This window comes from Eschrichtius robustus, chromosome 20, assembly GCF_028021215.1.
Source record: "Eschrichtius robustus isolate mEscRob2 chromosome 20, mEscRob2.pri, whole genome shotgun sequence".
In the NCBI taxonomy this organism is placed as follows: domain Eukaryota; kingdom Metazoa; phylum Chordata; class Mammalia; order Artiodactyla; family Eschrichtiidae; genus Eschrichtius; species Eschrichtius robustus.
In genome coordinates, this window is record NC_090843.1 from 53655436 (window position 1) to 53682494 (window position 27059).

The 27059-nt window shown below is 47.4% G+C and overlaps 2 protein-coding genes across 4 annotated transcripts in view; one reads left to right on the top strand and one right to left on the bottom strand.

The window, feature by feature from the left end:
* Nucleotides 1–624: 624 nt before the first annotated feature.
* Nucleotides 625–12224, top strand: SERPINF1 (serpin family F member 1). The gene is made up of 8 exons (XM_068529711.1): nucleotides 625–860; nucleotides 5108–5193; nucleotides 6897–7095; nucleotides 7711–7866; nucleotides 8250–8453; nucleotides 9908–10050; nucleotides 11160–11370; nucleotides 11839–12224. The coding sequence occupies exons 2-8, from the start codon at nucleotides 5116–5118 to the stop codon at nucleotides 12096–12098; spliced, it is 1251 nt and encodes a 416-aa protein (XP_068385812.1). The 5' UTR covers nucleotides 625–860; nucleotides 5108–5115; the 3' UTR covers nucleotides 12099–12224.
* SMYD4 (SET and MYND domain containing 4) overlaps nucleotides 10642–27059 on the bottom strand; it is a 35972-nt gene continuing 19554 nt past the window's right edge. For 2 of the 3 annotated variants that reach the window (XM_068529708.1, XM_068529710.1), the window contains 6 exons: nucleotides 18974–19156; nucleotides 18376–18539; nucleotides 17065–17197; nucleotides 15759–15875; nucleotides 15431–15554; nucleotides 13413–14289 (listed from right to left, as the gene is read on the bottom strand). In XM_068529708.1, the coding sequence (XP_068385809.1) occupies nucleotides 14136–14289; nucleotides 15431–15554; nucleotides 15759–15875; nucleotides 17065–17197; nucleotides 18376–18539; nucleotides 18974–19156 (875 nt within the window). In that variant the 3' untranslated portion in view covers nucleotides 13413–14135. Of the gene's footprint in view, nucleotides 10842–13412; nucleotides 14290–15430; nucleotides 15555–15758; nucleotides 15876–17064; nucleotides 17198–18375; nucleotides 18540–18973; nucleotides 19157–27059 lie in introns of those variants that run through there. The other variant, XM_068529709.1, reaches the window with a different exon arrangement.

Consider the following 27059-nt stretch of genomic DNA (forward strand, 5'->3'; position numbering starts at 1 on the left):
AGGCATTCCCTTCCTTTTCTGATCCCTCCTTCTCTGAATGACCACTGGGTTTCTGACCAGGATCCACACATGCCTAGAAAACGTTGTGGTACTTTCTCTAGTTATTTCCCATGTCACTATTTTAGTTTCACAACTGCATTGCAAGTTCTTAAACGCCCCAAGGTGAGCAAGGCCTCGGTGGTCTCCTCCCAGGTGATCCCTGCGGTGCCCAGGTGGGCGGCAGGCACACACGCTCAGCCTCCTCTCAGGACTAATGTTTACAGTTTATCTCATTCTTCCTCTGGTCAGATATTTCCCCACTGCCTTTTCTGATCTTCAGAAATCAGAGCATTTCAGGGCTGAAAAAGCACACAGACATCCCAGTACCAACCCCTCATTTTCCAGCTGAGGAAAGGTCGGAGCCATGAGTGATGTCTTGCCCCAAATCCGAGTACGAGAACCAAGGACCAGGAAAAACCCAGAGTCCCAGTTCTGGGCCACTGTTTCCTCTGTTCCGGCCTCCTCCTGGGCCTCTTCCTGTCAGACTCTTCCTCAGTCCTGGCTCCCACCCAGGCTGGCCAGGCTGTCCTGTCGGGTGGGAAGGCCAGGACCCCGAAGAAGGTCTGGTGGAGCAGTAGGGTGTGTGAATGTGTCTGTCTGGGGGTGTGTGGTAGAAGGGCAGCAGTGGGTTAAAGTTAACACCGGACAATGATGCAATCACAGACTCCAAATTGAGTGCAGGTCGCTTTAAGAAAGGAGTAGCTGTAATCTGAAGCCTGCTGGACACTGCATTAGGAGGCAGCAGAAAAAGCTCTGGTGCTTACAGAAGCCCCCTCAGTGTGCAGACCTAGGCTAGGCGCGGAGCTGCAGTGCACTCACAGGTAAAGAGCTCCCTGTCTGGTCTGCATGTGTGTCTGGGGAAGACGGGAGGCTCCTCTGGGCTGGGCGGACGGGGGTGAAGCAGGGGTACTTCAGGGAGCAGAAAAGAGGGGTGTCAGGGAGAGGAGGTGGGGAGACAGTAGTTCCTGCAGCTTGGGCACCAGGGTGAGTAGGTTAGAGAGGGCAGAGGGAGTTGGGGCTCAGAACCCACTTATCCCCCAACCCTACTGAACCACTAGGAGAAGAGGCTGGAAAGACTCCTGAATGAAATGGGTGGGAAACAATGGAGGGGGGTGGTGGCGGGGAAGAAGCAGAGAGCTTGGCTGCTGGGTCAGGTCTGAGCATCACTTCAGGGGGCTCTGCAGCCTTGGGGGAAGGAGGCTGTGGGGGAGCTGTACCTCCACTGGGGCAGCCAGGGAAGCAGCCCATCCTGCAGCCCGGCCATGGCTTGGGCTCAGCTCCCCGCTGCCTTTTCAAAATCAACTGCTGTTGATCTCAAAGGTAACTTCCCGACACTGCCAAGCAGCTGGCGTGTGGGGAGGCTTCCGGGCAGGGCTGGGATGGAGGACAGCTGGGTCCTTCTATACAGTGCCCAACCTTTTTCTTTGGCCAAATCAGCTGCCAGTAAAAGCTGGGCGACCAGTGGGGTTTTGGCCTCTCACCAACAATGACCGCTATTTAGCCCAGCCGGTGTATGGGATTTGGGGGCTCAGCTGCCGGAGCTGGAGAGAAGGGCTGCCCGCACCCTTGGTGCTCCCTGGGACAAGCCACAGCAAGGAGTGGGTCTGGGCCAAAGAAAAACTTCAGGCTTCCCAGAAACCCCATCATTGTCTGGCCCAGGCGGGTCCACCAAGAGTTCAGCCCTCAGGCTGAGGGGAGGGAGGGGAAGCGGGCCAGGCACTTCTGTCCCTAAGGCTGGTCCTTCTGGGGTGTGGGCAGGTGAAACTCATGGGTGCCCTGGCCCTGCTCATTCAGGTTCCAAAACTTCAGAAAAAAAGTTGCCTGCGCACTGACGGGGTCACCACGGTGGGGTGGGCCTGGAGGGACCCCTCGGAATCTCCCTCCCAGAGCCAGGGCAGAGGGTGGTGCCCTTCCCTGCACTGCCCATGAGGTCCACTGCCATGTGGCTTGGAGGCTGTGCGGTCCTGGGAGGAGGAGGAGGGATGGTGTTCGTCTCCCAGCTGGGTTTAATCTGAAACACATGTACTGGCTCAAATTTATCCTCCCAGCTTGAAGGCAAGATCACAAAATCAGTTCCTTGTGTTTCTTGATTTGGGCAATGTGGCAGGAAGGCAGGCCTGAGTTTGGCCCAACTGGGAGGATATCTACCTCCTCCCCCTGCCCTCCCCCGCCTGGTAGGACAGGAATCTGGCTTGGACACTGCCCTTTGGACAGGATGGCACCATTGTCCCTGTGCCCCTGGCCAGGCGGTGGAGGCCTGGACAAGCCCACGGAACAGTCATCTTGGACAGGACACCGAGTGTGCTCAGAGGGGGCCCCTGTGCAGACCCTTACTCTCTACCCTCTCATTGCCCTTGCAGGGGGTTTTCAATCATCTCTCCACTTCCCTCATCCCCCGGGCTTGAGGTGGAGGATTCAAGGAGGGGCCATTAATACTATGCGTCCTGGAGACTGGCTCTGGGCCAGCTGTGGACCCAGGTGCCTTTCCCTGCCAGGGTGGCTCACCTCATCTTTAGTCCTCAGTCCACTCACGTGGTGACAGTGATCACATGACCCGAGGTTTGGGCTCAGACTCTGTAGGGACTCCTACAGAGAAGATCCATCTTCAGGTGCACTTGTACTTGGTTTCCTTAAACGCCATGCCAGGATGACATGACATCTCCCACCTCCTCCCTCCTATCTCAGTTCCCTACCCTGGCCCAGGAACTAGAGCTAACAGCTTTCCCTCTAGCCCTGCACCTCACTGAATTTCCAGTCTCCGCTAATCCAGTCTGCTGAGGCTCAGGCAGGGAAGGCCCCTGCCAGCCCTGGGTGGGGTTGGCCGGGTGGAGAAAGCAGCTGTGAGCCTGGATGGCCTTAAGGGCTCTATCTTGCACTGCAGAAAGCTTTTCCCATTGTCTCAATGGAAGATTTCTCCCTGAGTGGCAGGGGCAGCCGTGGGGAAGAGCAGCTGGCTGGGAACACAAGGGTCTGTGGAACTTACTGCAAGACACATGCTGGAGATCAGGGTTTAGAGAGAGAGCCGGGCTGGGGCCCACTGGCCGTCCAGCCGTAAGCCGAACAAACTCAGAGGCCATCTCTTCTTTTGCAGCCTTTCATGCTCTACAATGTTGTCCAGTGGCTTATCAGACTTAATTTTAAGGACTTTGACCAAAAATCACACACTGCACTCTTAATTTTCCTATTTGTTCTGAGAAGTCAGGAAAGCGTGTGTGTGTGTGTGTATGTGTGTGTTTATGGGTATATGAAAGGAAGAAGGAGCTTGAGACCCTTGGTCTGTGTGTGTTTGTGCACACACCGGTGTATTTGTGTTGCAGGGGAGGGGAGGGGCAGGGAAGACAGATGATAAGTTCTTTTTTTTTTTTATAAATTTGTTTATTTATTTATTTATTTATTTATTTATTTATTTATTTATTTTTGGCTGCATTGGGTCTTCCTTGCTGCACGCGGGCTTTCTCTAGTTGCGGCGAGCGGGGGCTACTCTTCATTGCGGTGCGCGGGCTTCTCATTGCGGTGGCTTCTCTTGTTGCGGAGCACGGGCTCTAGGCACGCGGGCTTCAGTAGTTGTGGCTCGCGGGCTCTAGAGCGCAGGCTCAGTAGTTGTGGCTCACGGGCTTAGTTGCTCTGCGGCATGTGGGATCTTCCCGGACCAGGGCTCGAACCAGTGTCCCCTGCCTTGGCAGACAGATTCTCAACCACTGCGCCACCAGGGAAGCCCAGATGGTAAGTTCTTGACATGGCAGTATGGATGGAGGGAGAGCAGAGGTCCTGGTTGCTGAGACCTTGTCCCACTTTCTAACTAGAAGGCCTCTCAGAAGATCTTATTTATGAACACCCCCAGCTGCCTGCATTCCCTCCCACCTCCACATCCTGATTCCAGGGGTGAGCTCATAGAGGCAATGAATGTAGGAGGGCAAGGGATGGGGGAGCCCTAGACCCAGAGTTCCCTTTTCCCTTGTGGTCCAGGGGTCAGACCAGAGTCCTGTCCAAAGAGGCTACTGCTCAGGAGGTAAAGGGACTTGGGTGGTCTTACTAAGAAGTGGGGTTACTTAACCTGAAGGAAAGAATCCTTGGAGGTTTCAGAGCTAGATCCGAGCTAGCAGGGGGAAGAGGACCTGGCTTCCCCCAGAGAGAAGGGGGGCCCTGGGGTTCCAGGAGTAGGGAGACACATTTTGGCTCAGGGATCATTGGAGAACTCACCTGTCTCTGGTGTCGCTTGCTAAGTGCTATGAAGGCATCATCTAATTTAATTCTTATCACAATAGGTAAGTACTATTTGATTTCCATTTTACAAGAGAAGACACTGGGATTTAGAGAGGTATTAAGACACAGAATTGAGGGGAATTCCCTGGCGGTTCAGTGGTTAGGACTCAGCACTTTCACTGCTGGGGCCCGGGTTTGATCCCTTGTCAGGGAATTAAGATCCCGCAAGCCGCACAAAGACACAGAATTGAGATTTGAACCCAGGCTGTCTGACACTAGACCCAGCACTCCCAACCATGAGAGTAAGAGCTTTTGACACAGAACTGTCCGAGAAGGGAACGAGTTGCTTATGAGGCCACAGGTTCCAGGGCAGAGGAATTCAAGGAGAGAGTTTGAGAACTTGGGGGTAGCAGGGGCTGGACCGGATGCCCCCATTCTCTATATTCTGTGATTCTACATCTGAGACCTAGGTTCTGCCCCCATGCTTTTACTAGACATTGACCCAAATCCTATATCAAGAGGTGTTCAGTGTGCCCGCACGGAAAAGCCCATGTCCACACAGAGGAGCCCACTGCTGGGTCTTCACTACCCTAGAGGTTTAGGCTCAAAGGTGGGTCTCCTGGCACAGACAATGGATGAAAGCACAAGCTCGCCATAGGACTGTGGGCTGTGAGGCAGGGGGAGGTCTGGGGACCTGTGGTGCTGAGAGGGAGGGATCAGCAAGCTGAGGGTCCACTTCCAGCCCGGGGAGGCTGGAGGGAAGGTGCCTAGCCCTGCCAAGGCCCTGCTACCTGCCCAGGGTGGCCGTGTGTTGCAGGGTGGTGCGTGAGGGAAGCAGCCTGCCACCTCTTTTGCTTTCTTGCAGGCCCCAGGATGCAGACGTTTGTGCTACTCCTCTGGACTGGAGCCCTCCTCGGGTACGGCAGCTGCCAGAACACCAGCCTGGAGGAGGTCAGAGGCGGGGGGTGTGTGGTGGGGGCCTGGGGGGGCATCAGCAATTCCAGCCCCCCCTCAGTAGGCAGCATGGGAGACAGGACAACACCCAGGTTGCAGGCCAGGCTCTGGCCTTTCTGTCCAGACAGGGCCTTGGTTTTTCCATCAGCAAAACATAGTGTCTCACCCTGCCTTTCACAGAACAGAGTGGGGACAAACGTAAGATCCAACAAGGTGAAAGGCAAAAGCGCTCTAACAAGTCCAGGGCTGTCCCTTCAGTGAAGACCTTTTCTCCTTACCTTGCTTTACTTGTGGGTCTCACTGAGTGGGTGGTGGCCTTGGATATTTGTTCCAGTCCTGACCAGGGTGCAGCAGAGGTGTAAGAGTGTGGAAAGGCCTCTTTCCTGTTCAGAGAGAGCACAGTCGGGTTGCAAAGGCAGATGCTGAGAAGCCTATGCTATGTGACAGTGGGCGTGGGGAGTGACTGTCACACAAGGGACCAGGGCACTTCTGGACCAGTCCCTTGTCTTTTTTAAAAAAATTAAAATTAATTAATTAATTAATTTTTGGTCGTGTTGAGTTTTCATTGCTGTGTGTAGGATTTCTCTAGTTGGGGCGAGCGGGGGCTACTCTTCGTTGCAGTGTGCGGGCTTCTCATTCAGTGGCTTCTCTTGTTGTGGAGCACGGGCTCTAGGCGCGGGGGCTTCAGTAGTTGTGGCACGCAGGCTTCAGTAGTTGTGGCTCGTGGGCTCTACAGAGCAGGCTCAGTAGTTGTGGCGCACGCGCTTAGTTGCTCCGCGGCATGTGGGATCTTCCCAGACCAGGGCTCGAACCTGTGTCCCCTGCATTGGCAGGCGGATTCTCAACCACTGCGCCACCAGGGAAGCCCCTGGACTTTGTCTTGAGTTCCGAGTTTGAATTCTGGTTCAGCCTCTCACTAGCTTTATCATCTTAGACAAGTCATTGTTACTTGAGTCTGTCTTCTTATCTATAAAATGGGATTAAAAATATCCTTACAGGGCCATCACAGACAGTCACTTATTTTTTATCTACTGAACACCTACTCTGTAGGTGCTGGGGATGGGTGGAAATATGAAAGACTCAGTTCTGACTTTCAAGGAACTCAGTGTTTTGAGATAGTAGTCTTTGGTGGTATCATCTACATTGACTAGAATGAAATGAAGTAAGTCAAATAAAAAGAACTAGCACAGAGGCTGGCACATGGTAGGTGGTTAATACAGAGGTGGTAGTTGACTCTGAAAAAATGGTCAGAAAACCAAAAGGTGCCTTCAGATTGGGGCCATCAGGGAAGGTCTGTGGTGGAGGGGGTGATACCTAATCAGGGCCATGAAAGACAGGAAGGGTTTGATAGGAGGGTCCAGGTGGAGACCCCGGAGCAGTGAGCAAGGGTAAGCAGACAGGGACCCTGTCTGGCCTGAGAACAGAATTTCTTGGGAAGGGGGACTCCTCTCCTTTTATTTATTTATTTTTAATGTGTTACAGGCCTGAGGCTCACAGGTCACTGGTGCTTAAAGCTGGCCAGCTAACCTCTCCCCAGCAGAGCGCCCCTACAGGAGCAGGGGGCACAGACTCATTCCGTTAGGCTAAGCGTACCATCCTCAGGCAGGACAGCCCTCAGGGACCAGAAGGACAGTCCCACACAAAGCGATGAGACCAGTCATCCCGTGCTCATCTGCACTGGTCCTTGTGCTCGAATGCAGGGCTCCCTGGCCCCCGAGACCACGGGGGTGCCAGTGGAGGAGGAGGATCCCTTCTTCAAGGTCCCTGTGAACAAGCTGGCGGCCGTCGTCTCCAACTTTGGCTACGACTTGTACCGCGTGAGATCCAGGGAAAGCCCCGCTGCTAACGTGCTCCTGTCTCCGCTCAGCGTGGCCACGGCGCTCTCTGCCCTTTCGCTGGGTGAGTTCCTGGATGCAGAAAGCCCTGGATCCTAGAGCTGCCCCCCGGCCTCTGCACATATCTGACTCTAAGCCCTGGAGACACTTCACTCAGGGAGGGTGAAGAGGGCCGAGAGGCTGGGCCTGGGGGTCCCGGCGTGTGCGGAGTGGGAGCTCAGGGGGGCAGAGCACTGCTGACACGGGTGTGTGGCCTCGGGACCACTTATTGACATTCCTTAAGCGAGCTTCTCCTATGTGCCAGCCTCGCCAGTGTGGCTAGGTTCTGGGGACATAACTGCACACAAACAGGCACGGTCTGTGCCCTCGCTCGGGTCACACAGCTGAGCCCACGGGGGAAACAAATAAACAGGAAACTGCAGAACAGTGTGGTAAGTGTTGTGATGGGAGAAGCACGGACTTGAACCCTCACTCCCACCCTTATATCTCTCTAGGCCTGATGCCTTTAGCCTACCTTCAGGAAAATCTATTTTTCCTCCATTGCCTTCAAATTCCTTTCCACCTAGAATGTCTCCAGTACCAGACTTAGGGTGCAGTGTCCCTGCTCTGTCCCAGGAGCTGGCCTGACTTGGGCCCCAGTGGGCAGTTACAGAGGTTCACACGCCCATCCCTCTGGCAGGAGCGGAGCAGCGGACAGAAGCCAGCATTCACCGGGCTCTCTACTATGACCTGATCAGCAAGCCAGACATTCACAGTACCTATAAGGGACTCCTTGCCTCTGTCACCGCCCCGGAGAAGAACCTCAAGAGCGCTTCCCGGATCGTCTTTGAGAGGAGTGAGTTGCCCGGGCTGCCTGAGGCGCATGGGGCTCTGTGTTGCACATGGAGGTTTCCTTCTAAACACCAGAGCACGTCTGCCCCGGCCAGGCCTGGCCCTGGTGGGCAGGAAGGGGCCCTGTGAGCCCAGAGAGGATCGGAAAGAGGAAATGAGCTGAGGGAGGCAGTGGGAGGGTCGGGCGAGGGCAGTAGTGTGAAGAGAAACAGTAATGAGTGAGATCTGTTGTTCCCCGTCCAGTGCCTGGGGAAGCTGGCACAGAGTCCTGGCGCGTCCCAGGAGGATGCCAGAAGTCAGGGCCTGCTGAGGGTCAACCAGAACCTCTCAGAGAGGATGCTGGGTTAGCTCTCAGAGCACACTAACCTCTGCCCCGTCTCTTCGCAGAGTTGCGGATAAAAGCCAGCTTTGTCGCACCCCTGGAAAAGTCGTATGGGACCAGGCCCAGAATCTTGACTGGCAACAATCACTTGGACCTTCAGGAGATTAACAACTGGGTGCAGGCCCGGATGAAAGGGAAAATCGCTAGGTCCACGAGGGAAATGCCCAGCGGAATCAGCATTCTCCTTCTTGGTGTGGCTTACTTCAAGGGTGAGGGCTTCTCCACTTGGCTTTTGGCCAAGGGTAGACAATGAGTGTCAGATGGGGCCAGGAAAGAGGGGAAGTCAAAGGCGGCAGAGGAGGACCCAGGAGAGGCACCTGCCTGAGGGCTGCCTGCTTGTCATCAAACCCAAGGCAAACATTGGATAAGTGCCTACAAAGTGTAAGGGGCCGTGGAGAAAGACTAGCAGAGATAAGGGGGCACTCCCACTCTTGCACCTGTTTGGGGCAGGCACTGGTAGATTTCTGGCTGGAGCCAGGTGAGGGTCCAGGCCCAGCTCTGCCTGTACTGGCTGGAGAGCCCTGCACAAGCTTCATAGCCTTTTTGGGCCTGTTTTCTCGTCTCTCACTTGGGGATGATACACTGACTTCAGGGACACTCTGTCTGTGTCGTCTCCCATCTTTTTAAAAATTTTTTTAACATCTTTATTGGAGTATAATTGCTTCACAATGGTGTGCTAGTCTCTGCCTTACAACAAAGTGAATCAGCCATACATATATATATATATCCCCAATATCTCCTCCCTTTTGCGTCTCCCTCCCACCCTCCCTATCCCACACCTCTAGGTGGTCACAAAGCACAGAGCTGATCTCCCTGTGCTATGCAGCTGCTTCCCACTAGCTATTTTACATTTGGTAGTGTATATATGTCCATGCCACTCTCTCACTTCATCCCAGCTTACCCTTCCCCTTCCCCCATCTCCCATCTTCACATGGACCCTAGCATCATGCCCGGGGCACACGGCAGTTAGTTGATAAACCGTTGTTAGTTTTCTAACAACATTCTTCTAGGCTGTGTTGATGTGCCCAAGTCTATTCCACGGGCCCAGTGGGAGGCCAGCCCTATTCATATGAGCCTTGGGTGGGATTTTGGGCAGCCTCCCCTTAAAATGTCTATCAGGCAGTGTTGAGAGTGGACCCCTAAACTCCTAGAGTAAAGTCCTCCCTGAAGCACTGAGCTCCAGGACATGAAAGAAGCCGTTACAGACCAGCATGTTAAAGGCCACATTAAACTATCGGCTTGCTGTGTGAGCGCTGGCAATCACTTCACCTCTCTGGGGTTCCGGGCTTTTTCAGCTATGAGAGGGTTGATGGCATGACGTCGAGGTCCCTTCCAGCTCTGGCCTCCCTGGATTGTCTTCCGGACACAACACTGTAGAAGTGTACACCAGTTTACCTTTCTCCTAGGCTATCACAGAACTTGAATAAACCCGACAATCTACCTATTTCCTCCTGAGTTTACGTATGGAAGGTATTCAGGACCCTAGAAATTTTGTGGTCCAGACTGCACATTCTGAGAGAGAGCTATCCCTGATGTGTCAGGGCCTCTGACGACTAAGATTCCTGTAGCCAGGCAATTTTCAGCAATATGCTTTGGCCTCAGCACGGTCCCAATGCCTTTCTGGTCTCCTGGGGCTCAGGGCACTCCATTTGTTTCATTCCAGGGCAGTGGGTAACAAAGTTTGACTCCAGAAAGACTTCCCTAGATGATTTCCACTTGGATGAGGAGAGGACCGTGAAAGTCCCCATGATGTCAGACCCTAAGGCCATTTTACGCTACGGCTTGGATTCTGATCTCAACTGCAAGGTCTGTAGGGGAAGGGCGAGTAGTGGGTGCGGGGACAGGCTGGATGGTGTAGTGGGAATAGAATGACTTTTGAGATCTGACAGCTGTCTAAATTTTACCTGCTGTGTGACTTTCAGTAAGTTAATAGTTTCTCTGAGCCTTTTTTCCTCAAAATAAAGGGGCATAGTTATCTAAACTTATCCTCTCACTCAGGGTTTCCTGTAAGGGTTGATAAGGTAATGTGAAATGGGCCCTCAAGACTGGGCACTCAAGGGACTTCCCTGGTGGTCCAGCGGTTAAGACTCTGCGCTTCCAATGCAGGGGATGTGGGTTTGGGGAACTAATAATAAGCATGAAATTAAAAAATTTAAAAAAAAGATTGGGCACTCAAATGCTGGTGTTAATTCTTGTCTTTTCTTTCCTTCTTTTTCTCTCTTTTTTTTTGGGAGAACTTATATTTCTAGAAGTCAAAGTTAAACTTTCAAAAACTGTCACAAACTCCAAACTGCTGGCATTCTAAGTCTTTCATACCTGACTTTTGAAAATTCGAAGTCAGTAGTTCTTAACTTTTTTCTTTGGAAATCGGACAAAACACCTGAAGCACTGGAGAGAAATGCCACGTATGCATTTCTGTAGATGATTTTAGGGGCTCTTGGGACCTCTGATGCCATCTGTCCTGTGGACCTGAGGTTAAGGACCTCTGCTCAAAGGGCCATTGTATTGCTGCTTCTGTGTGCTCTGCCCGGCGTCCCCATTTCCGGTCCAGGGCTCTGTACATAACAGATGATCAGTTTAACTGTTGGCAGACAAACCTTGGGAGAAAACACAGACCTGGAATTCAATTCTAGCTCTTTAGAACCACAGGAAAAAATTCTTTCAGCAGATAACTTCAGTTGGTATTAGGCCCAGGTAAGAAAAGACAATGGCCTACTTTTTGAAGAAACATCAGTAGACATCTTGCTGCCGGAAAGCAATAGCTTAGAGGGACAACTGTTACATAGATGAGGGGCTGGGAAAGCGTGGCCGGGCCTGGTTACAGGAGAGGAGAAGGCGGCTTGGGGGTGTGTGTCTACCTCTAGGCTCCTGGGCTCCAAAGGACTAACGCATGTGCTTCCTCCCTGTTGTTTCAGATTGCCCAGCTGCCCTTGACCGGGAGCATGAGTATCATTTTCTTCTTGCCTCTGAAAGTGACCCAGAACTTGACCATTATAGAAGAGAGCCTCACCTCTGAGTTCATTCATGACATAGACCGAGAACTGAAGACTGTTCAAGCGGTCCTGACCATCCCCAAGCTGAAGCTGAGTTACGAAGGCGAACTCACAAAGTCCGTGCAGGAGTTGAGTATGTTTCTTCAAGACCTCTTTGCCCCTGGGGTGGGTGGGGTCGAGTCTCTGAGCCTTCCACCTTGCTAAGCAGTACGCAAAGGCTCCATGGCATTGTACCGAGGCCAGGGATGATTCCTTAATTCTAATAGTGCTGGAGGGGAAGACTGAACTGCCTTCCTTATCAGACTCATTCCTCAGCCCCAAGAGCATACGTCCTATAACAGCAACTCAGAACACTGCCTCTCAAGATAGGTCTGTTGACCTGGTTTCTAATCTTAACCTCACTTGCTGTGTGCTCCTGGGCAAGTCACTTAACCCTTAACCAGCCCAGAGCTCTACATACCTCAAAGAAGGTCAAAAGTGGTGTTCCACTCCCGGCTTGCTTGCCTTCTTGAGAATCAGAATTTAAGAATCAGGACTGTACTCTTCCTCAGGGTGTTGATGAGGCAAAGGTTTTAACGGAAATCTCTCTCAATCTCTGCAGAGTTGCAGTCCTTGTTTGATTCACCAGACTTTAGCAAGATCACGGGAAAACCTATCAAACTTACTCAAGTGGAACATCGCACTGGCTTTGAGTGGAATGAAGATGGGGCGGGTACCACCCCCAGCCCAGGGCTCCAGCCTGCCCACCTCACCTTCTCCCTGGATTATCACCTTAACCAACCTTTCATCTTTGTACTGAGGGACACAGACACAGGGGCCCTTCTCTTCATAGGCAAAATTCTGGACCCCAGGGGCACTTAATACTCCAATTTAATGTTCAAATACCCCAGAAGAAGACAACGCTAGAGGGATGGCAGATTATATATTACACAAAGGCTGCCCCTATGTTTCAATGTATACTTTGCAATAAAAGTGCTTTATCCTTAACTTTTGTTATCCTGTTCCTCCTATTTTGAGCTATGTTAAATTTAATATGAAGATAAATAACCCTTTAGGAATTTGCTGGTCCCGTATTTATAGCCTGGGTCTAACTAAACTCTGCAGAAAGTCACCAGGTGAGATAAGAACTGTAGTTGTTTGCATTGTATGATGTCGGGATTGATTCTCTGCTCTGTGGGGTTTACAGACTAGGACATTAATCTCCCTGGGAAGGGATTTCCTGTCTCCACAATCAGTGGACCATGCTCTTAAATACACCAGACTTTAGGTTTTAATGCAAGCACGGATATCCCCCAGTCAAGCTAATGTCACCTGACAACACAGGATAACATGCAGACAGATAAGGGAGGAAGTTTGTAACTTCAGGAAATAATTCTTTATTTTATAGAGCATTTAAAGAAAGCTCTCAAGCTCACATAAAATGAGGTCTGCTATGTAAAATTCTACACATATTCTTTTTAATGAAGGGGGCCTATTTTACAAAGTACAACAGATCCTCCTTTTTCAGGAACATGAAACATGCCAAGTGTCTGGAAAAGAACTACAGAATTGGTCACAAGACTAAATTTTTCTTCTTGAAAGAGTTAGCTCTACCAGAACATCTCATTGGCCACAGCCCTTGCCGAAGTGAGTTAGTAGAAAGGAAGATAAATGCGATTCTGCCTGCCCTTCATTCAAATATTTGAGTGTGAACCATGTTCTGAACACTCAGCTTCCTGAAAAGCTACTGCCAGGCAGCTTCAGGGCTATTCAGTTCCTGATTATAATGCCGGGGCAACCACTGGGCACTTCTTGGGCATGGCCGGGGTGGGCAAGCTCTCAAAGCAGCGTGTATTCTTTTCCACCAACTCATCTGAACCATTTGGTCCCCAGTGGTGATAGAGCACCCAGGGTTCAGATCCAGAGTCTCCCGGCCTTCTGACCGGGATGGGGTTTAGACTATTGCTACACATCCAGGTAGACAACGGCTATCATTCCTACTTTTTGTCTCTTAAGTGTGAGCAATGCCCGCACCCTCAACATCTTCTGAAGTTGCTTTTTTTTTTTCCTTCTCAGTAATTATGCAGTCTGTATTTCATTTGCCTGCTTGCGGAGGTAGAAAAAAGCGGTCTCTTTTCAGGCTTGCTAATAAACAGAACTCAGAAACAATGTGTTATAAAGTCATTGCTACAAGCTTGATTTTATTAGTGTTTGGTCAGTGAGTCTGCCCAGAGTATAGAATGAAAACCAGAGAATAAGGACTCGAAAACTGGTAGAAAACAAATTTAGAGTTGCCATCCTAGGAAGAAATTGCCCAACAATAAAATGGCCCCATATTTATTTCTCTATTCACAATTTATACTCCACCGGTTTTAACAAAGGATTCAAGGAAGCTAGGTACCATAAATGAAACTATATCTCCAGAGGTAAGAAGCCTCACTAATTTCTTGCTTATAATTATTTTTCAATTACAATACAACTATTAAGAGTTTAAGTTCCCACTGGAGTGGTACACAACATTTCATTACTACTAGAAACCATAGGAATGTTCCAGGGAAACAGACTATCATCATTTAGTGAGGTGGCGTCTAGCCAAAACCCCAGGCTAACATCCAGATGCCTGCAGATCAGCTAAAATCCTTTTAAAGGGCTTAGGCTCTCCAGATACCAGTTTTAAGTTTTTTCTGGGAACCGGGAGTTTTTGTTGCAGAGCAGTTAACTACTTCAAGAAACATGCATCAAAACAGGTGAGCACGTCGCCAACTGCAAAGCTTTCTAAGCCCTCCCCTCCCCTCATACACTAGGCTTGTGATTGTCGGGCAAGTCCTGTATTGTTTGGCGACAGCTCAGCAGCAACAGACCCTCTTTAACTCCTCCCACACGGGCTCCTTTCCTGTTGGTCAAGGCCCCCTTGGGACCCTATTCGTTGGGTCCCACAGGGATGGGCGGCAAGTCCAACAAACAGGATTTCATCTTTTGTAGCTCCTGGATCTCATCATTCCAAGGGCCATAGTGCACCAGCAGAACCTTTTCTGCCTGTTGTATTGTGTTCAGAGCTTCGGGTATTGCAAACCTGAACCGAAGGAGGTAATAGGAGTGAATCCACCCATTCAATCAGGCAAACATTAACTGAGGGCCTACTCGTACCCTGTGGAGAATGTAAAGTAGATCTTTTTTGTCTTCAAGGATCTTACAATCTACAAGGGCAGATAAGACTCTCAGAAACACACTGAAAGGCAGAGTTTGAGATGAAAGTTATGAAAAAAAGGTATAAAGATTCCAGGATTCTGAGAAACAGGCAGATCTCAAAGCACTAATCTGATATTTACCCCAAGGTTTACTCAGGAGTCTCTGCCTTAGAGTCACGGAGTCCGCCTATGGCCTGACTCTGCAGCCCTTTCCCTCTCTCTGACGGGGTGGACTGCCTCTATGTCTTGGGTATCAGGTCCACCCACCTCATAATCCTAGGACCGAGCTTCAAACACTTTACCACACAGCAGCTTTACCAAGGCTGGACATATTCCATCTAGAAATACTGACATTAGGGCCTCCTAGTGATCTCAGTTACAAAAGCGGGTGAGGCATCAACTCATCAACCCTACTGTTCTTTCCTTTGAACCTTTAAAGCTGGGTTTCTCAACCTTGACACTATTGACATCTGGGGCCGGATGCTTCTTAGCTGTGTGTGTGCGGGGCTGTCCCGTGCACTGTCCTCCACCCTGAGTCATGACAATCAAAAATGTCTCCAGACGTTGCCAGATGTCCCCTGGGGAGCCAGATGACTCGTGCTTGATTACAGCTGCTTTAAAAGGAATAGGACCAGGGGGAAGGAAGAGGCCCTGGAGCTGAGGGTGCTGAGAATGAGTGCTGAGGGGGGGAGGTGTGAATAACTGCCTGGGGTGGGGGCGGGGCGGGGGAGGGGACTGAGAAGAACCGCTATGACTTGGCGGTGGCGGGTTGGGGGGCGGGGGCCTGGGCAAGTTCTCCCTGGGAAACTCCCTTCAGAGCTAAGAGCTTCCCCATATCTCTCAGGAGGAAATTCTAAAGTTTCAAGTCTGTCAGCAGAACAGAAGGAAGAATCTCTCCTAAAGGGAAAATAAAGACGTGTCAACATGCTTAAAAGCACTGTAGAAAAAAAAGGAATACACAGAAGAGCCTAATAAAAGAACAGTATGTGGCCCGGTGAAGTGCTAGGAAGCAAGAGAAAGACTTACCCGTTGAAGAAGATTTGGGCCAGTTTGAAGAGTTCATGGCCCATCTCAACACTGGATGGCCCGTGGCGAACCTCCACCACTCGGAGACTCTTCTGTAGATGGGTGGCTGACCTCTCCCAGTCCCCTGCAAAGAAAGGAAAATCTGGTTCCAGAAAAGAACCACAGTCAACTGTGGATGAACATTTTCAGGGTAAGCAAAGCTAAATGGAAGTGAGAGCAGCCTCAGCCAAAAGACTAAGAGAGAACCAACCAGAAGAGGCTAAGATCATGACCAAACACACAAGGCAGGCTCACTCCTTGGAGCGGAAGGTGAAGACACACACCTTACCTAAGGCAGCATAGGCCTGGGCCAGGTCATCCTCGATTTCTCCCACCACGCTGTGTTCCGCCAACAGGAAGCTCTCAGCATCATGCTGGCATGCCAACAACAGCTGAATGGCTCGCTCTATCAATTCAAAGGAAAGTGGCCTCGTTACAGACACAAACCCCGTCTTAGAAATGAGAACCCAGCCCTTAAATTGTCTATGGGCTGGGCTGAATGTGGAAACCCCACTTTGTCTCCTTGGCTTGTGATCAACCCACAATTTTTGTTCCAATAAAGCTGTTCTCTTATGTTTTCTCTTTCAATAGCAAAAGGTGCTGGGTGAGGCCTTCCCTCATTTACTGTGGGTTTCCAACTTCAGTTTGAAGTGGAATGACTACATTCCATTTATGGTCATTATTTCTCTTGACTCAGAAATCTAAGCTAAAGGTCAACTTTCATAAAAATAGGGTAAATAAATTCCCACGATGTCAAGCTCTAAGGCAGAGTTTTCGAAGGTAACGAGGGGTTCCATCACTCCCTTTCTGGAAAAAGTAGGATACTTACACCCATTGGGCACATGCCCCACTGCCCTTTATTTTTATTTTTTAAAATATTTATTTATTTATTTATTTTTGGCTGCCTCAGGTCTTAGTTGCCACACGTGGGATCTTTTGTTGTGGTGCGCGGGCTCCAGAGCATGGGCTCAGTAGTTGTGGCGCTCGGGCTCTCTAGTTGTGGCGCACGGGCTCCAGAGTGCTTGGGTTCTGTAGCTGCGGCACGTGGGCTCTCTAGTTGTGGTGCGTGGGCTCAGTAGTTGTGGTGCACAGGCTTAGTTGCCCTGCGGCATGTGGGATCTTAGTTCCCAGACCAGGGATCAAACCTGCCTCCCCTGCGTTGGAAGGCGGATTCTTAACCACTGGACCACCAGGGAAGTCCCCCCACTGCTCTTTAGAAGAGAGATGATGCTCTGATGAGGGCAGAACAATTTCTCTAGTAAATTAGGTCACGAGGCCCTCGAATTAAACTAAATGACACTGAACTTCTGGATATGCACAAAGATCACGGGTGTCAGAGATAACCCGTTAGTCTTTAACTAACTCTGATGCCTAAGAGAACAACAGCTTAAATCAGTTGGCCCTTTTTCAAGGACACCATGCAAACTGAGCTGGTAAGGGTTTGGTCTCATTGGCCTACATAGCCATCTTGTGGCTGGCATGGGGATAATTAAATTCAATTCTTCAGTCTTCACTGAGTATCCCTGAATTCAAGGTGATCTCAAAATGAATAAAAGGGAAGGGGCTGGAGGACCAAAGCAGGGAGCCAGTCTCACCTAGTTCGCCATTTCTGAGAAGCTTCCGGGCCATCCCCACCTGCTGCTGAAGGTCCTGTAGCTGAGAGACTAGGTGATCTCTGCTGACTGATTCCGTACAAGATGTGCTGCCACAGCTCAGAACATCACCTCCCTGTGGAAGTCAGTTTTGTCTTTATTCCTGTACCAGAGTCCGCTAGCGACACTGCATGTGCTTACATTATAGGACTGTTCCAGAGCTTCCGACCCTACTGGGGGAAAGACTCCTGCAGTAACACACCATGACCAAGGGCAGACTGAATTTGGTTTGATGGCGGCAATTGCAATGAAAGCAGGAGCTGATCCCTGCTTGAGATTTACTTTTTGCAACCAAATTAAACTGGTACAGACCACAATTTCTTTCCATCTTGATAGCCCCTCTCTTATTTCTCTCTGGGGCTGGGACTTTGGATGACAGACACATTTCTAGTGGTTATGAAAAAGCCATAAGGAAGCAAATAGAAAAAAGGTGCTGGGTGAGGCCTCCCCACATTTGTCCTCGGGCTTGTGACTTCAGCTTTCCAACACAACCAGCTCCATGTTCTACTTACGGTTCTAAGACATTTGCTGTTTTTCAGATGCCAGAATCTGTGGCCCCATTTGGCAAGAGCAACCTGACTTCTCCGGAGGATCCTTTCCCACCCTCCTGAAGTCAGGGCCTGGGGGCTGAGTGGGGAGCATGTGGCTCCGATCTAGCCCAAATGGCTGGGGGGAAACTGTGAGTCTGATTTTCCTCCAGACGCAGGTATCAGGTTGATAAAACACAATAAGATTTTTGCCCAGATCTCTGTTAGAGTACATATGTTTTTATCCTTCTGGACCGGGGGGATCTGATGCTGGAGCTGCTAGCAGCCATCTGGTCACCACAAGAGGGAAGTCTGTCTGAGGTTGGGCTACATAATACAGAAAATGGAGCTGAGGGAGGTAGAAAGAAAAATTAGGTCTTGGTGACATTATCTGAGCCCCTGGATCATGTTGTATTTGAAGTACCCCTACCCTGGGACTTCTTAGTGATTTACTTGAGCAAATAAATTCCCGGTCTCCCTGAACCCCAAATCAGTTTAGGTGGGATTTTCTGTTCTTTGCAAGAAAGAGATCACTAAATCCAACCTTTCCCTGTGGTTCCTGCAGGGGGGTAATCAATGTGCGGGGAAGATGGGCAAAAGGGAAGAGAGAGTACTGCTATCAGCACCTCTAAGTCCCAATGGTTTCCTCCTAAAGATTTAAGGCCTTTAGGCTGGATAACTGACCGCCAGGAAAAGCAAAGAGAAGGGAAGGGAGAAAGAGATTCACCTGCAGGAGTGCTCCGCAACGGTGACAACAGAAAGCTTCCCACCTGGGCCCCTGCGAGGGTCTCTGCTTCTCACGTTCACAAGGGGGACAGTTGCAGTCAAAGAAATATTGAGACCTCAGCTTCTGGCGCCTCTCGGCAACACCCATCCTGCTCTCGTGGGGCCCTGCAGAGACACCACGCTTGGCCAATATTTAAAGCAAAAGAGCATCAAGCACTACTTAAAAAACTTCAGCTTAGCGGAGGGTCTGGTCAATCACTCATCATGCGACAGGTACCTTTCACTCAAACATTTGTGGAACTAGATAGAGAAACAGGCTTCTAAGTTGCGGGGACAGGAAGAAAAAGAAACCAAGAAGTTGTTCCTGGCCTATTTTCAGAATAGGACATTTACAGGGATCGAGCAGGGAGTGTCTACACGATAGTGTAGACACAACAGGGCCTAGTGAGGAGGCTTTTCTTCCCCGTAAGTATGCACTGCCTCTGCCAGGATGCAGACTCTGCACAGGTGAGGCACCTGCCCTGTGACTTGCTCAGGCAAATGCACCCCGTCCTTTTCTGCTGGAGAAAGATGGACAGGAGAGAGGATGGAGGGCTCACCATAGCAGTGGAGAATCTCCTGCCCTTTTCTGATCTGCTGAGATGCCCGAACGGTGGCGACGGTGCTAATGAAGGACACACTGGTATTGGGGCTGCAGGAATGGTTCAGGAGGCTGACGACGGGGAACAGCCCCGTGGCAAGGCGCACCTGCCTGCTGTCGGTAATGAGGTTCTCTTCAGATCCTGAGGGTGCAAGGGGAAAAAGGGAAAAATGTGTCAGGACACTCGTCCTGGCCTCGCCCTCCATTCCTCAGCAGACGAGCTGGGCAGTCGGGCCTGAAGCGTGGCTGAGTCAGAGCTCCACAAGCTGGATCCGAGATAAATCAGATGCAGCATGACTCAGAGCCAACTCTGGTTCCCGGGAAGCAAAGCGAATGAGCACATGAAAAGTCCACCAGCATCTTGGAACCTAACCACTGTGTCTCAATACCACAAAAAATCCAAAGATTAGAATTTATAGGGAGCAATAAAAAAAGAATTATCAGTAGGGAGCCTTCCAGATAGACAGTTTCATAATGTTCATGACAACATGGAAACCAGAGTACCAGATGAGGTTATTTCCTAAAGACTTTTAGAGTCCAAGTGTTTTTGTTTAACTGGTCTTTGGTTGGTTAATAGAACAAGTAACCTAATTACTATCCTAAACTAAATAGGCCTGTCATATATTTTTAAAAATCAATATTTCTTATGCTCATCTCTACATTCTGCCCTTTGTCCCAACTTGATGGGAAATCAGTCAAGCAGTAGTTCTCACTGAAAAAACTCTTTGGACCACTTCTATTCCAGACAGTCTCATGTCCCTAACCATCTCTTCTTTGAAGCACAATTAAACCAGCAATTTAACCACGTGATTGAAAATTAGGAAGGAAGGAAGAAAAAAGCCTCTAAGCAGTGAGGCTATTTCTGCACCAAGGCTCATGCACTTACATTCATATGTGAATTCTCTGTATTCTGCTGCAGGCCCACTTCCTCTTATTTTAGTCACAGTTCGAACTGGCGTGGTTATTCAGTTTCTCAGCCCACCACAGTCCAGAAACAGAGAACTAATAAGAGGCAGGTTTTCTGACAATGGCAAGGGAGACGGGGACAGACTGGAGGAGGAGGCAGAAAACTTATACAAGAATAACAGCCTCAGGCAAACAAAAACACTAGCACCACTTCGAGCTTAACCAGAGGTTCTCAGACTGACACCATACTTGCACGGGTTTTTGTCATAGCTATCTATGTCTCAGGAGGATGCATGTACAGATAACCTTGGGCATACAGAAAGGCTTAAACTGTGTTCAGCAGCCGTGGTGTAAGCATGAGGAGATAATGTTTCTGACAAAGCTGGATGAAATATGAAAGATATTGGTACTTAGAGGGGAACTTTCAGTTTTCTGGAAAACTGATAAGCCATCAGATAATTGTGTTATCACCATATATGCCAGGAATCTCAATGCACCAATCACCAAATAATGTGGTCTAGATACATATGAAATGAATAAAGAAAATACAAACCATCATGTGAAAATGTTTTAGAAAGGAAAACATTAACTATAAGGAATAATACTGTCTCTCTGCAGACAATTCTATTACCTGCTGCTGTGGAAGACAAGAATTAGAACAAGTAAATAAAATTTGCAGGGAATCCAAATGACTCAATTTTAGTCAACAATTCTACAGATTGTATTGAAATCTTTCATTAGAGCTTCTCCTAAGAGCTTAACTGATTTTAGTGTCCCCTCCCCCCAACCCTTGTCCAATGCCTACCTTCTGGTACATGTACTAATGAGCAGTAGAAATGCTAAAAGGTAAGGAGGCAGCAGGAAGGAGCAGCACAGGGCAGTCTGTCGTCTGAATAATCAGCCTCTGCATAATTAAAAGTTGACTTGCATTCCCAACTACTGATAACTGGCAATCTATATTAGAACAGCTGCTAAAATGTTCCCAGAGAAAATTATCACAATACACATGAGTAATGTCAGCTTCGTGAATTATTTATGGATTATCCTCTAACAGAAGTAGGCCCAGGAACACAGTGGGGTGAGTATTTATGTCAGAGTTGAATTTCTCTCTAATTATCTCTACAAAATTAAGTATTGATTTTAAAAATTATTCAATATTTTGCATTAGTCATCTATTAGCAGAGATCATAGAAAGTGAGAATGTGTATGTACCTTAACTACCAAATTTAATATGTGACATTTTGTGCACAAAACAAACAAAAAACAAAAAAAGAGGGCCTGAATATTTTACGAAAAGTGTACCTCGCTAATATCCTTAGTACATTTAGTAAAGAAAAAAAGATTCATTCACAATACTTTCAGAATATACCTATGCTGGTAGATATTTTACAAAACAAGAACTTTTTGTGTAAAACAAGCCATCAAGGACCCACAGGGAAGGTAGATTCCTCGGTTGCTGAAGAGTGAAAGCAAACGGCAGTGAACTGATCTGAACCTCCACAGAACCTCATTAAGCCTCGTTATGATGTGAATCTAGATACATCACGAATATGCCATTCCCACCGAGAGAGATCCACATACACCAAGGTCTGGAATACCATCAGTGGCCAGTTCTATCCCTTAAAATAAGTACCAAAGAGAGATTTCTGAGGAACTTTGATTAAATAGGATTTATACAAAGATAATAACATACATTTTTATAGGTTTTGTCAAAGTCTATCCAAGTTAACACTTTAATCCTTCTTCTGTGCTACTAATGAAACAGCTGCTAATGAAATTCAATGAGAACACTAAACTGGGAGGTGTTGGAACCCCAAAGAAATAATAAAAAGGGATGAAACAAGATTAGAAATATTAGCAGACTGAGATAAAATTAGACTGAATTAACAAATGAAAGTGAACATTGCTGGTGGGCGTGTAACTGGTACAACTTTCCTGGAGGGCAATTTTGCAATATGTATCAAGTGCCTTAAAAATGTTCACGTAAAAAAATGCTCTTATCATTTGAACTATTTTATTGTTTAAAGAAACTAATTAAATTAAAAAAGAAATACATGGCAATGAGAAAAAAATTAAAAAACTGGAAATTATAGAGAAAATAACAGTCATTTATAATCCTCTCAGTCAGCTATAAGATTTTGGTGCATTTTCTTAGTCTTCTTTCTAGCCTTATATATGGATTTTTAACATAATTGGCAACATGGTGCACATGGTGATTTGTAAGTTATTTCTTTTTTAAAATTATTATTTTTTATTTTATTTTTAAAATACATTTATTTATTTATTTTTGGCTGTGTTGGGTCTTTGTTGCTGTGCGTGGGCTTTCTCTAGTTGCGGCGAGCGGGGGCTACTCTTCCTTGCCGTGCGCAGGCTTCTCATTGCGGTGGCTTCTCTTGTTGTGGAGCACAGGCTCTAGGCGCGTGGGCTTCAGTAGTTGTGGCATGTGGGCTCAGTAGCTGTGGCTCACGGGCTCTAGTGCACAGGCTCAGTATTTGTGGTGCATGGGCTTAGGTGCTCCACGGCATGTGGGATCTTCCTGGACCAGGGCTCAAACCTGTGTCCCTTGCATTGCCAGGCGGATTCTTTTTTTTTTTAAAATTTTTGTTTATTTATTTTTGGCTGCATTGGGTCTTCATTGCTGCACATGGGCTTTCTCTAGTTGCGGCAAGCGGGGGCTACTCTTCCTTGCAGTGCGCGGGCTTCTCATTGTGGTGGCTTCTTTTGCTGCGGAGCATGGGCTCTAGGCACACAGGCTTCAGTAGTTGTGGCTCGTGGGCTCTAGAGTGCAGGCTCAGTAGTTGTGGCACACGGGCTTAGTTGCTCCGCGGCATGTGGGAATCCTCCTGGACCAGGGATCGAACCCATGTTCCCTGCATTGGCAGGCGGATTCTTAACCACTGCGCCAACAGGGAAGCCCGCCAGGCGGATTCTTAACCACTGCGCCAACAGGGAAGCCCTGTAAGTTATTTCTTTTTCACTTAATATATCATGGCCATTTCTTTATACCCTAACCTGAAATGTATATTAAAATTAAAAAAAGGACTTCCCTGGTGGTGTAGTGGTTAAGAATCCGCCTGCCAATGCAGAGGACACGGGTTCGACCCCTGCTCCGGGAAGATCCCAAATGCCCCGGAGCAACTAAGCCGGTGAGCCACAACTACTGAGCACACGTGCCACAACTACTGAAGCCCACACACCTAGAGCCTGTGTCCTGCGAAGAGAAGCCACTGCAATGAGAAGCCTGTGCACTGCAACGAAGCGTAGCCCCCGCTCGCCACAACTAGAGAAAGCCCGTGTGCAGCAACGAAGACCCAACACAGCCAAAAATTAAAAAAAATTAAAAAATAAAAATGAGCTGCATAGTTGCTAGAGATGTTCTCTCATTTTGTCACTCACATTTTAATTTTTGTTTACGGGTGTTTGGAGGTGGGGAATGTTAATACAACAACTATTTCATTTGCTGACAATGCTGTGTGCCAGCAACTTTGCTTGGGCTCAGCTGAACGTTCTTTCTGCTAGTCTTGCCTGGGATTACCCATATGATTGCAGTCATCTGGCACGTGGTCTTTCGTCCTCAGGGAGGCTAGCCCAGGCTTGTTCACAGTCCACACCATCATTTTAAGAAGGTAACAATGGCAGCTGCAATGTCTCTTTTTTTTTTTTTTTTAATAAATTTATTTATTTTTGGCTGTGTTGGGTCTCCGTTGCTGCGTGCGGGCTTTCTCTAGTTGCAGCGAGCGGGGGCTACTCTTCATTGTGGTGTGTGGACTCCTCACGGCGGTGGCTTCTCTTGTTGCGGAGCACGGGCTCTAGGCACGCGGGCTTCAGTAGTTGTGGCACGCGGGCTTCAGTAGTTGTGGCTCACGGGCTCTAGAGCACAGGCTCAGTAGTTGTGGCGCACGGGCTTAGTTGCTCCACAGCATGTGGGATCTTCTGGGACCAGGGCTCGAACCCGTGTCCCCCACATTGGCAGGTGGATTCTTAACCACTGCACCACCAGGGAAGCCCCTGCAAGGTCTCTTTTAAGGCTTAGACTCATTAAGTCACATAACATCACTTGTACTGCATTCGGCAGGGGAAATTTCTCCTTGATGGGAGAAAAATCAATGTCAAGTTGCAAAGGGGCAAACATACAGGGATGGGAGGAACTGTTGTGGTCATTTTTGCAGAGTCTTCCCTAGAGGCCTGGAGGTTCATCTAGTCCTCTTATTATCCATATGAGAATACTGACCCACACAAAGGTTCAGTCCCTGAGCTGAGGGTAAGTGGTTAGACTGAGCGGAACAGGAACTCAGGTCTGCTGCCTCCTAGTCCAATGTTTTCATTCCTTCAAGGACCTCTTTCACCCACATTCTCTGTCTTCTTTTCTGATTATAGCGTTTTTGAAATTTGGTATTTAAGTTAAATCTAGCTATATTCTAATTACCTAAATTTGGTATTATATACTTTAGAAAGCTTCTCTTACCACCTTAAAACGATGTAAAAGTTCACTTATCTTTTTCTAGATATTTTCTGGTTTAATTTTAATTTATTAATTATTATTATTATTATTTGGCTGAGCTGCGTGGCTTGTGGGATCTTAGTTCCCCAACCAGAGATTGAACCTGGGCCCTTGGCAGTGAAAGCTTGGAGAACCACCACTGGACTGCCAGGGAATTTCCTGAATTTTTAAATATTTAACTTTTTAATGGCTTGAAGAAAGAATCTAATACTTTTGGGGGGCTATCACATTAGTGCCATACTGTTTTTAATTACTGTAGCTCAATGCTGATATGAAATCTGATAGTACCAAGCCCCTTCAGTACTCTTTAAAACAGAAAGGCTACTCTTTTCTTCTTTTTTTAATATTTATTTATTTACTTACTTACTGATTTTGCCTGTACCAGGTCTTAGTTGCGGCATGTGGGATCTTTAGTTGTGGCATGTAGGCTCTTAGCTGTGGCAGGCGGGCTTCTTAGTTGCGGCATGCAAACTCTTAGCTGTGGCATGCATGTGGGATCTAGTTCCCCGACCAGGGATCGAACCTGGGGCCCCTGCACTGGGAGTGCAGAGTCTTGCCCACTGGACCACCAGGGAAGTCCCACAAAAAGGCTATTCCTACCCATTTATTCAAGATGAACTTTAGAATCATTGTCAAATTTTAAGAAAAATCCAACTGTGATTTTGGTGGAAACTGCATTAGACTGATTAGGTTAATGTGGGGAAACTGCCATTTTTACAGTGTTCCGTGTTTCCTTCTAAGGATCTGGCATGTCTCTGCATTTATCCAAGCCTTGTTTTATATCCCTCCAAATTAAAATATCCTTCAACATTTCTGGAAGAAATCCTACTTGGTCATATATGATTGTTCCTTTAATAAACTGCTGGATGTGACATAGCAGTGATTTTTTTTCAGGGTTTCTACATCCATATTCACATGTGAGACTGGTCTATAGTTTTTACTCCGGGCTTTGTAAAATGAGTGGGAAAGGGTTCTTGGTTCCTCCATGCCCTGGAACAGTTTATACTGTATAAAAACGATCTGTTCCTTGAAAGATATTTTTCCTTTTATCTTTAAAAAATGTGGCTAAATATGTTCCTTAAAAGTTTTAAAGAACTCACATGAAAAAGAGTGGGTATGCCTTGTTTTTATGGAACTATTTTGATAACTTTTTCAATTTCTTCCACAATTACTAGATTTTTAAAGTATTTTCCTCCCTCTGGAAAAATTTAGGCAATTTATATTTTTCCACAAAGTTGTCTATTTACTATTTTCAAATTCAATAATCTAAAATTGTATTAAATATTTGCTATAAATTTTAGAATGAATTTATATCATTGGCTATATCCCCTTCATCGTTTCTAACTTTGTGGCGTTTTCCCCTAGATTTCTTAATTAGATTTGCCAAATCTTTGTCTCTATCAGGAGTCTGTAAACTGTAGCCTGTGTGCCAAATCCTGCCTGGTGCCTCTTTCTGTACATATGTGGTCTAAGAATGGTTTTTACTTTTTTTTTTGGCCATGCCATGAGGCTTGTGGAATCTTAGTTCCCCAATCAGGGATTGAACCTGGGCCCTCAGCAGTGAGAGCATGGAGTCCTAACCACTGGACCACCAGGGAATTCCTGTTTTTTACATGTTTAAGTGGTTGAAAAAAGGTGAAAAGAATAATTCTCATGAAATGAAAAATTTTAGGAAATTCAACTTTCAGTGTCAATAATAAACTTTTATTGGAGTCCAGCCAGGCTCATTCATATGTATACTTTCTATGGTTGCTTTCATGCTACAAGGGCAGTTGAGTAGTTGCAAAAGAGACCATACGTCCTGCAAAGCCCCAAATATTTACTATGTGGCGCTTTACAGAAAAAGTTGGCCAAACCCTGGTCTATAGGACACAAGCTTTGGTGGATATATCTCTGAATCCCCTATTTTATTATGTTATCTTGGTTTCCAGATCCTTATTAATATATTTGATCGAAGTCAGAGTGGTATATTAAAGTTTCTTACAACTATGGAGTTTTTGCCAGTTTCTCCTTGTATACTCAGTCACTTTTGTTTTATAGACACAATCTCTATGTTCCTGAGAGCTAAGGTTGATGATATATTGCAGAAGAGTCTCCTTTACAAAAATAAAATGCCTTCTTTGTTTTACTATATATCGTACCTTGAGCCCTACTGTTTCATATTAATATTAACACCCTGATTTACTTGTGATTCCTGACATGTCTTGCCCACTTTGTGTTAAGTGTCACTTTTGTAAACAGAATATACTTGGATTTTAATCTTTTTGACCCATTCTGAAAGATTAATTTAAGAGTTTAGCCCATTTTTATTTACTACTATAGACTCATTTTTATCATCTTCCTATCTTTTGCTCTGTGAACTATTTTTTTTAATGTTTTTTGTTTTTTCCCTAGAATGAAGGGAAAGGTTTACAACCAATTTTAAATTTACTAAAGTTACCACCATGTGAATAAGTGTTTTTAATTTTAAAAATATAGAACAGTTCAAAGAAAAAAGTAGCAATCACCCATATTTCCACTTTCAGAATTCATCACTGTTAATTAAGATTTTGGTATTTTTACTTCTAGTGTTATTTTTTTCTATGTATAGATATATTTAAAACATCATATAAGTAAGAATAAATCATGCATAAAATAT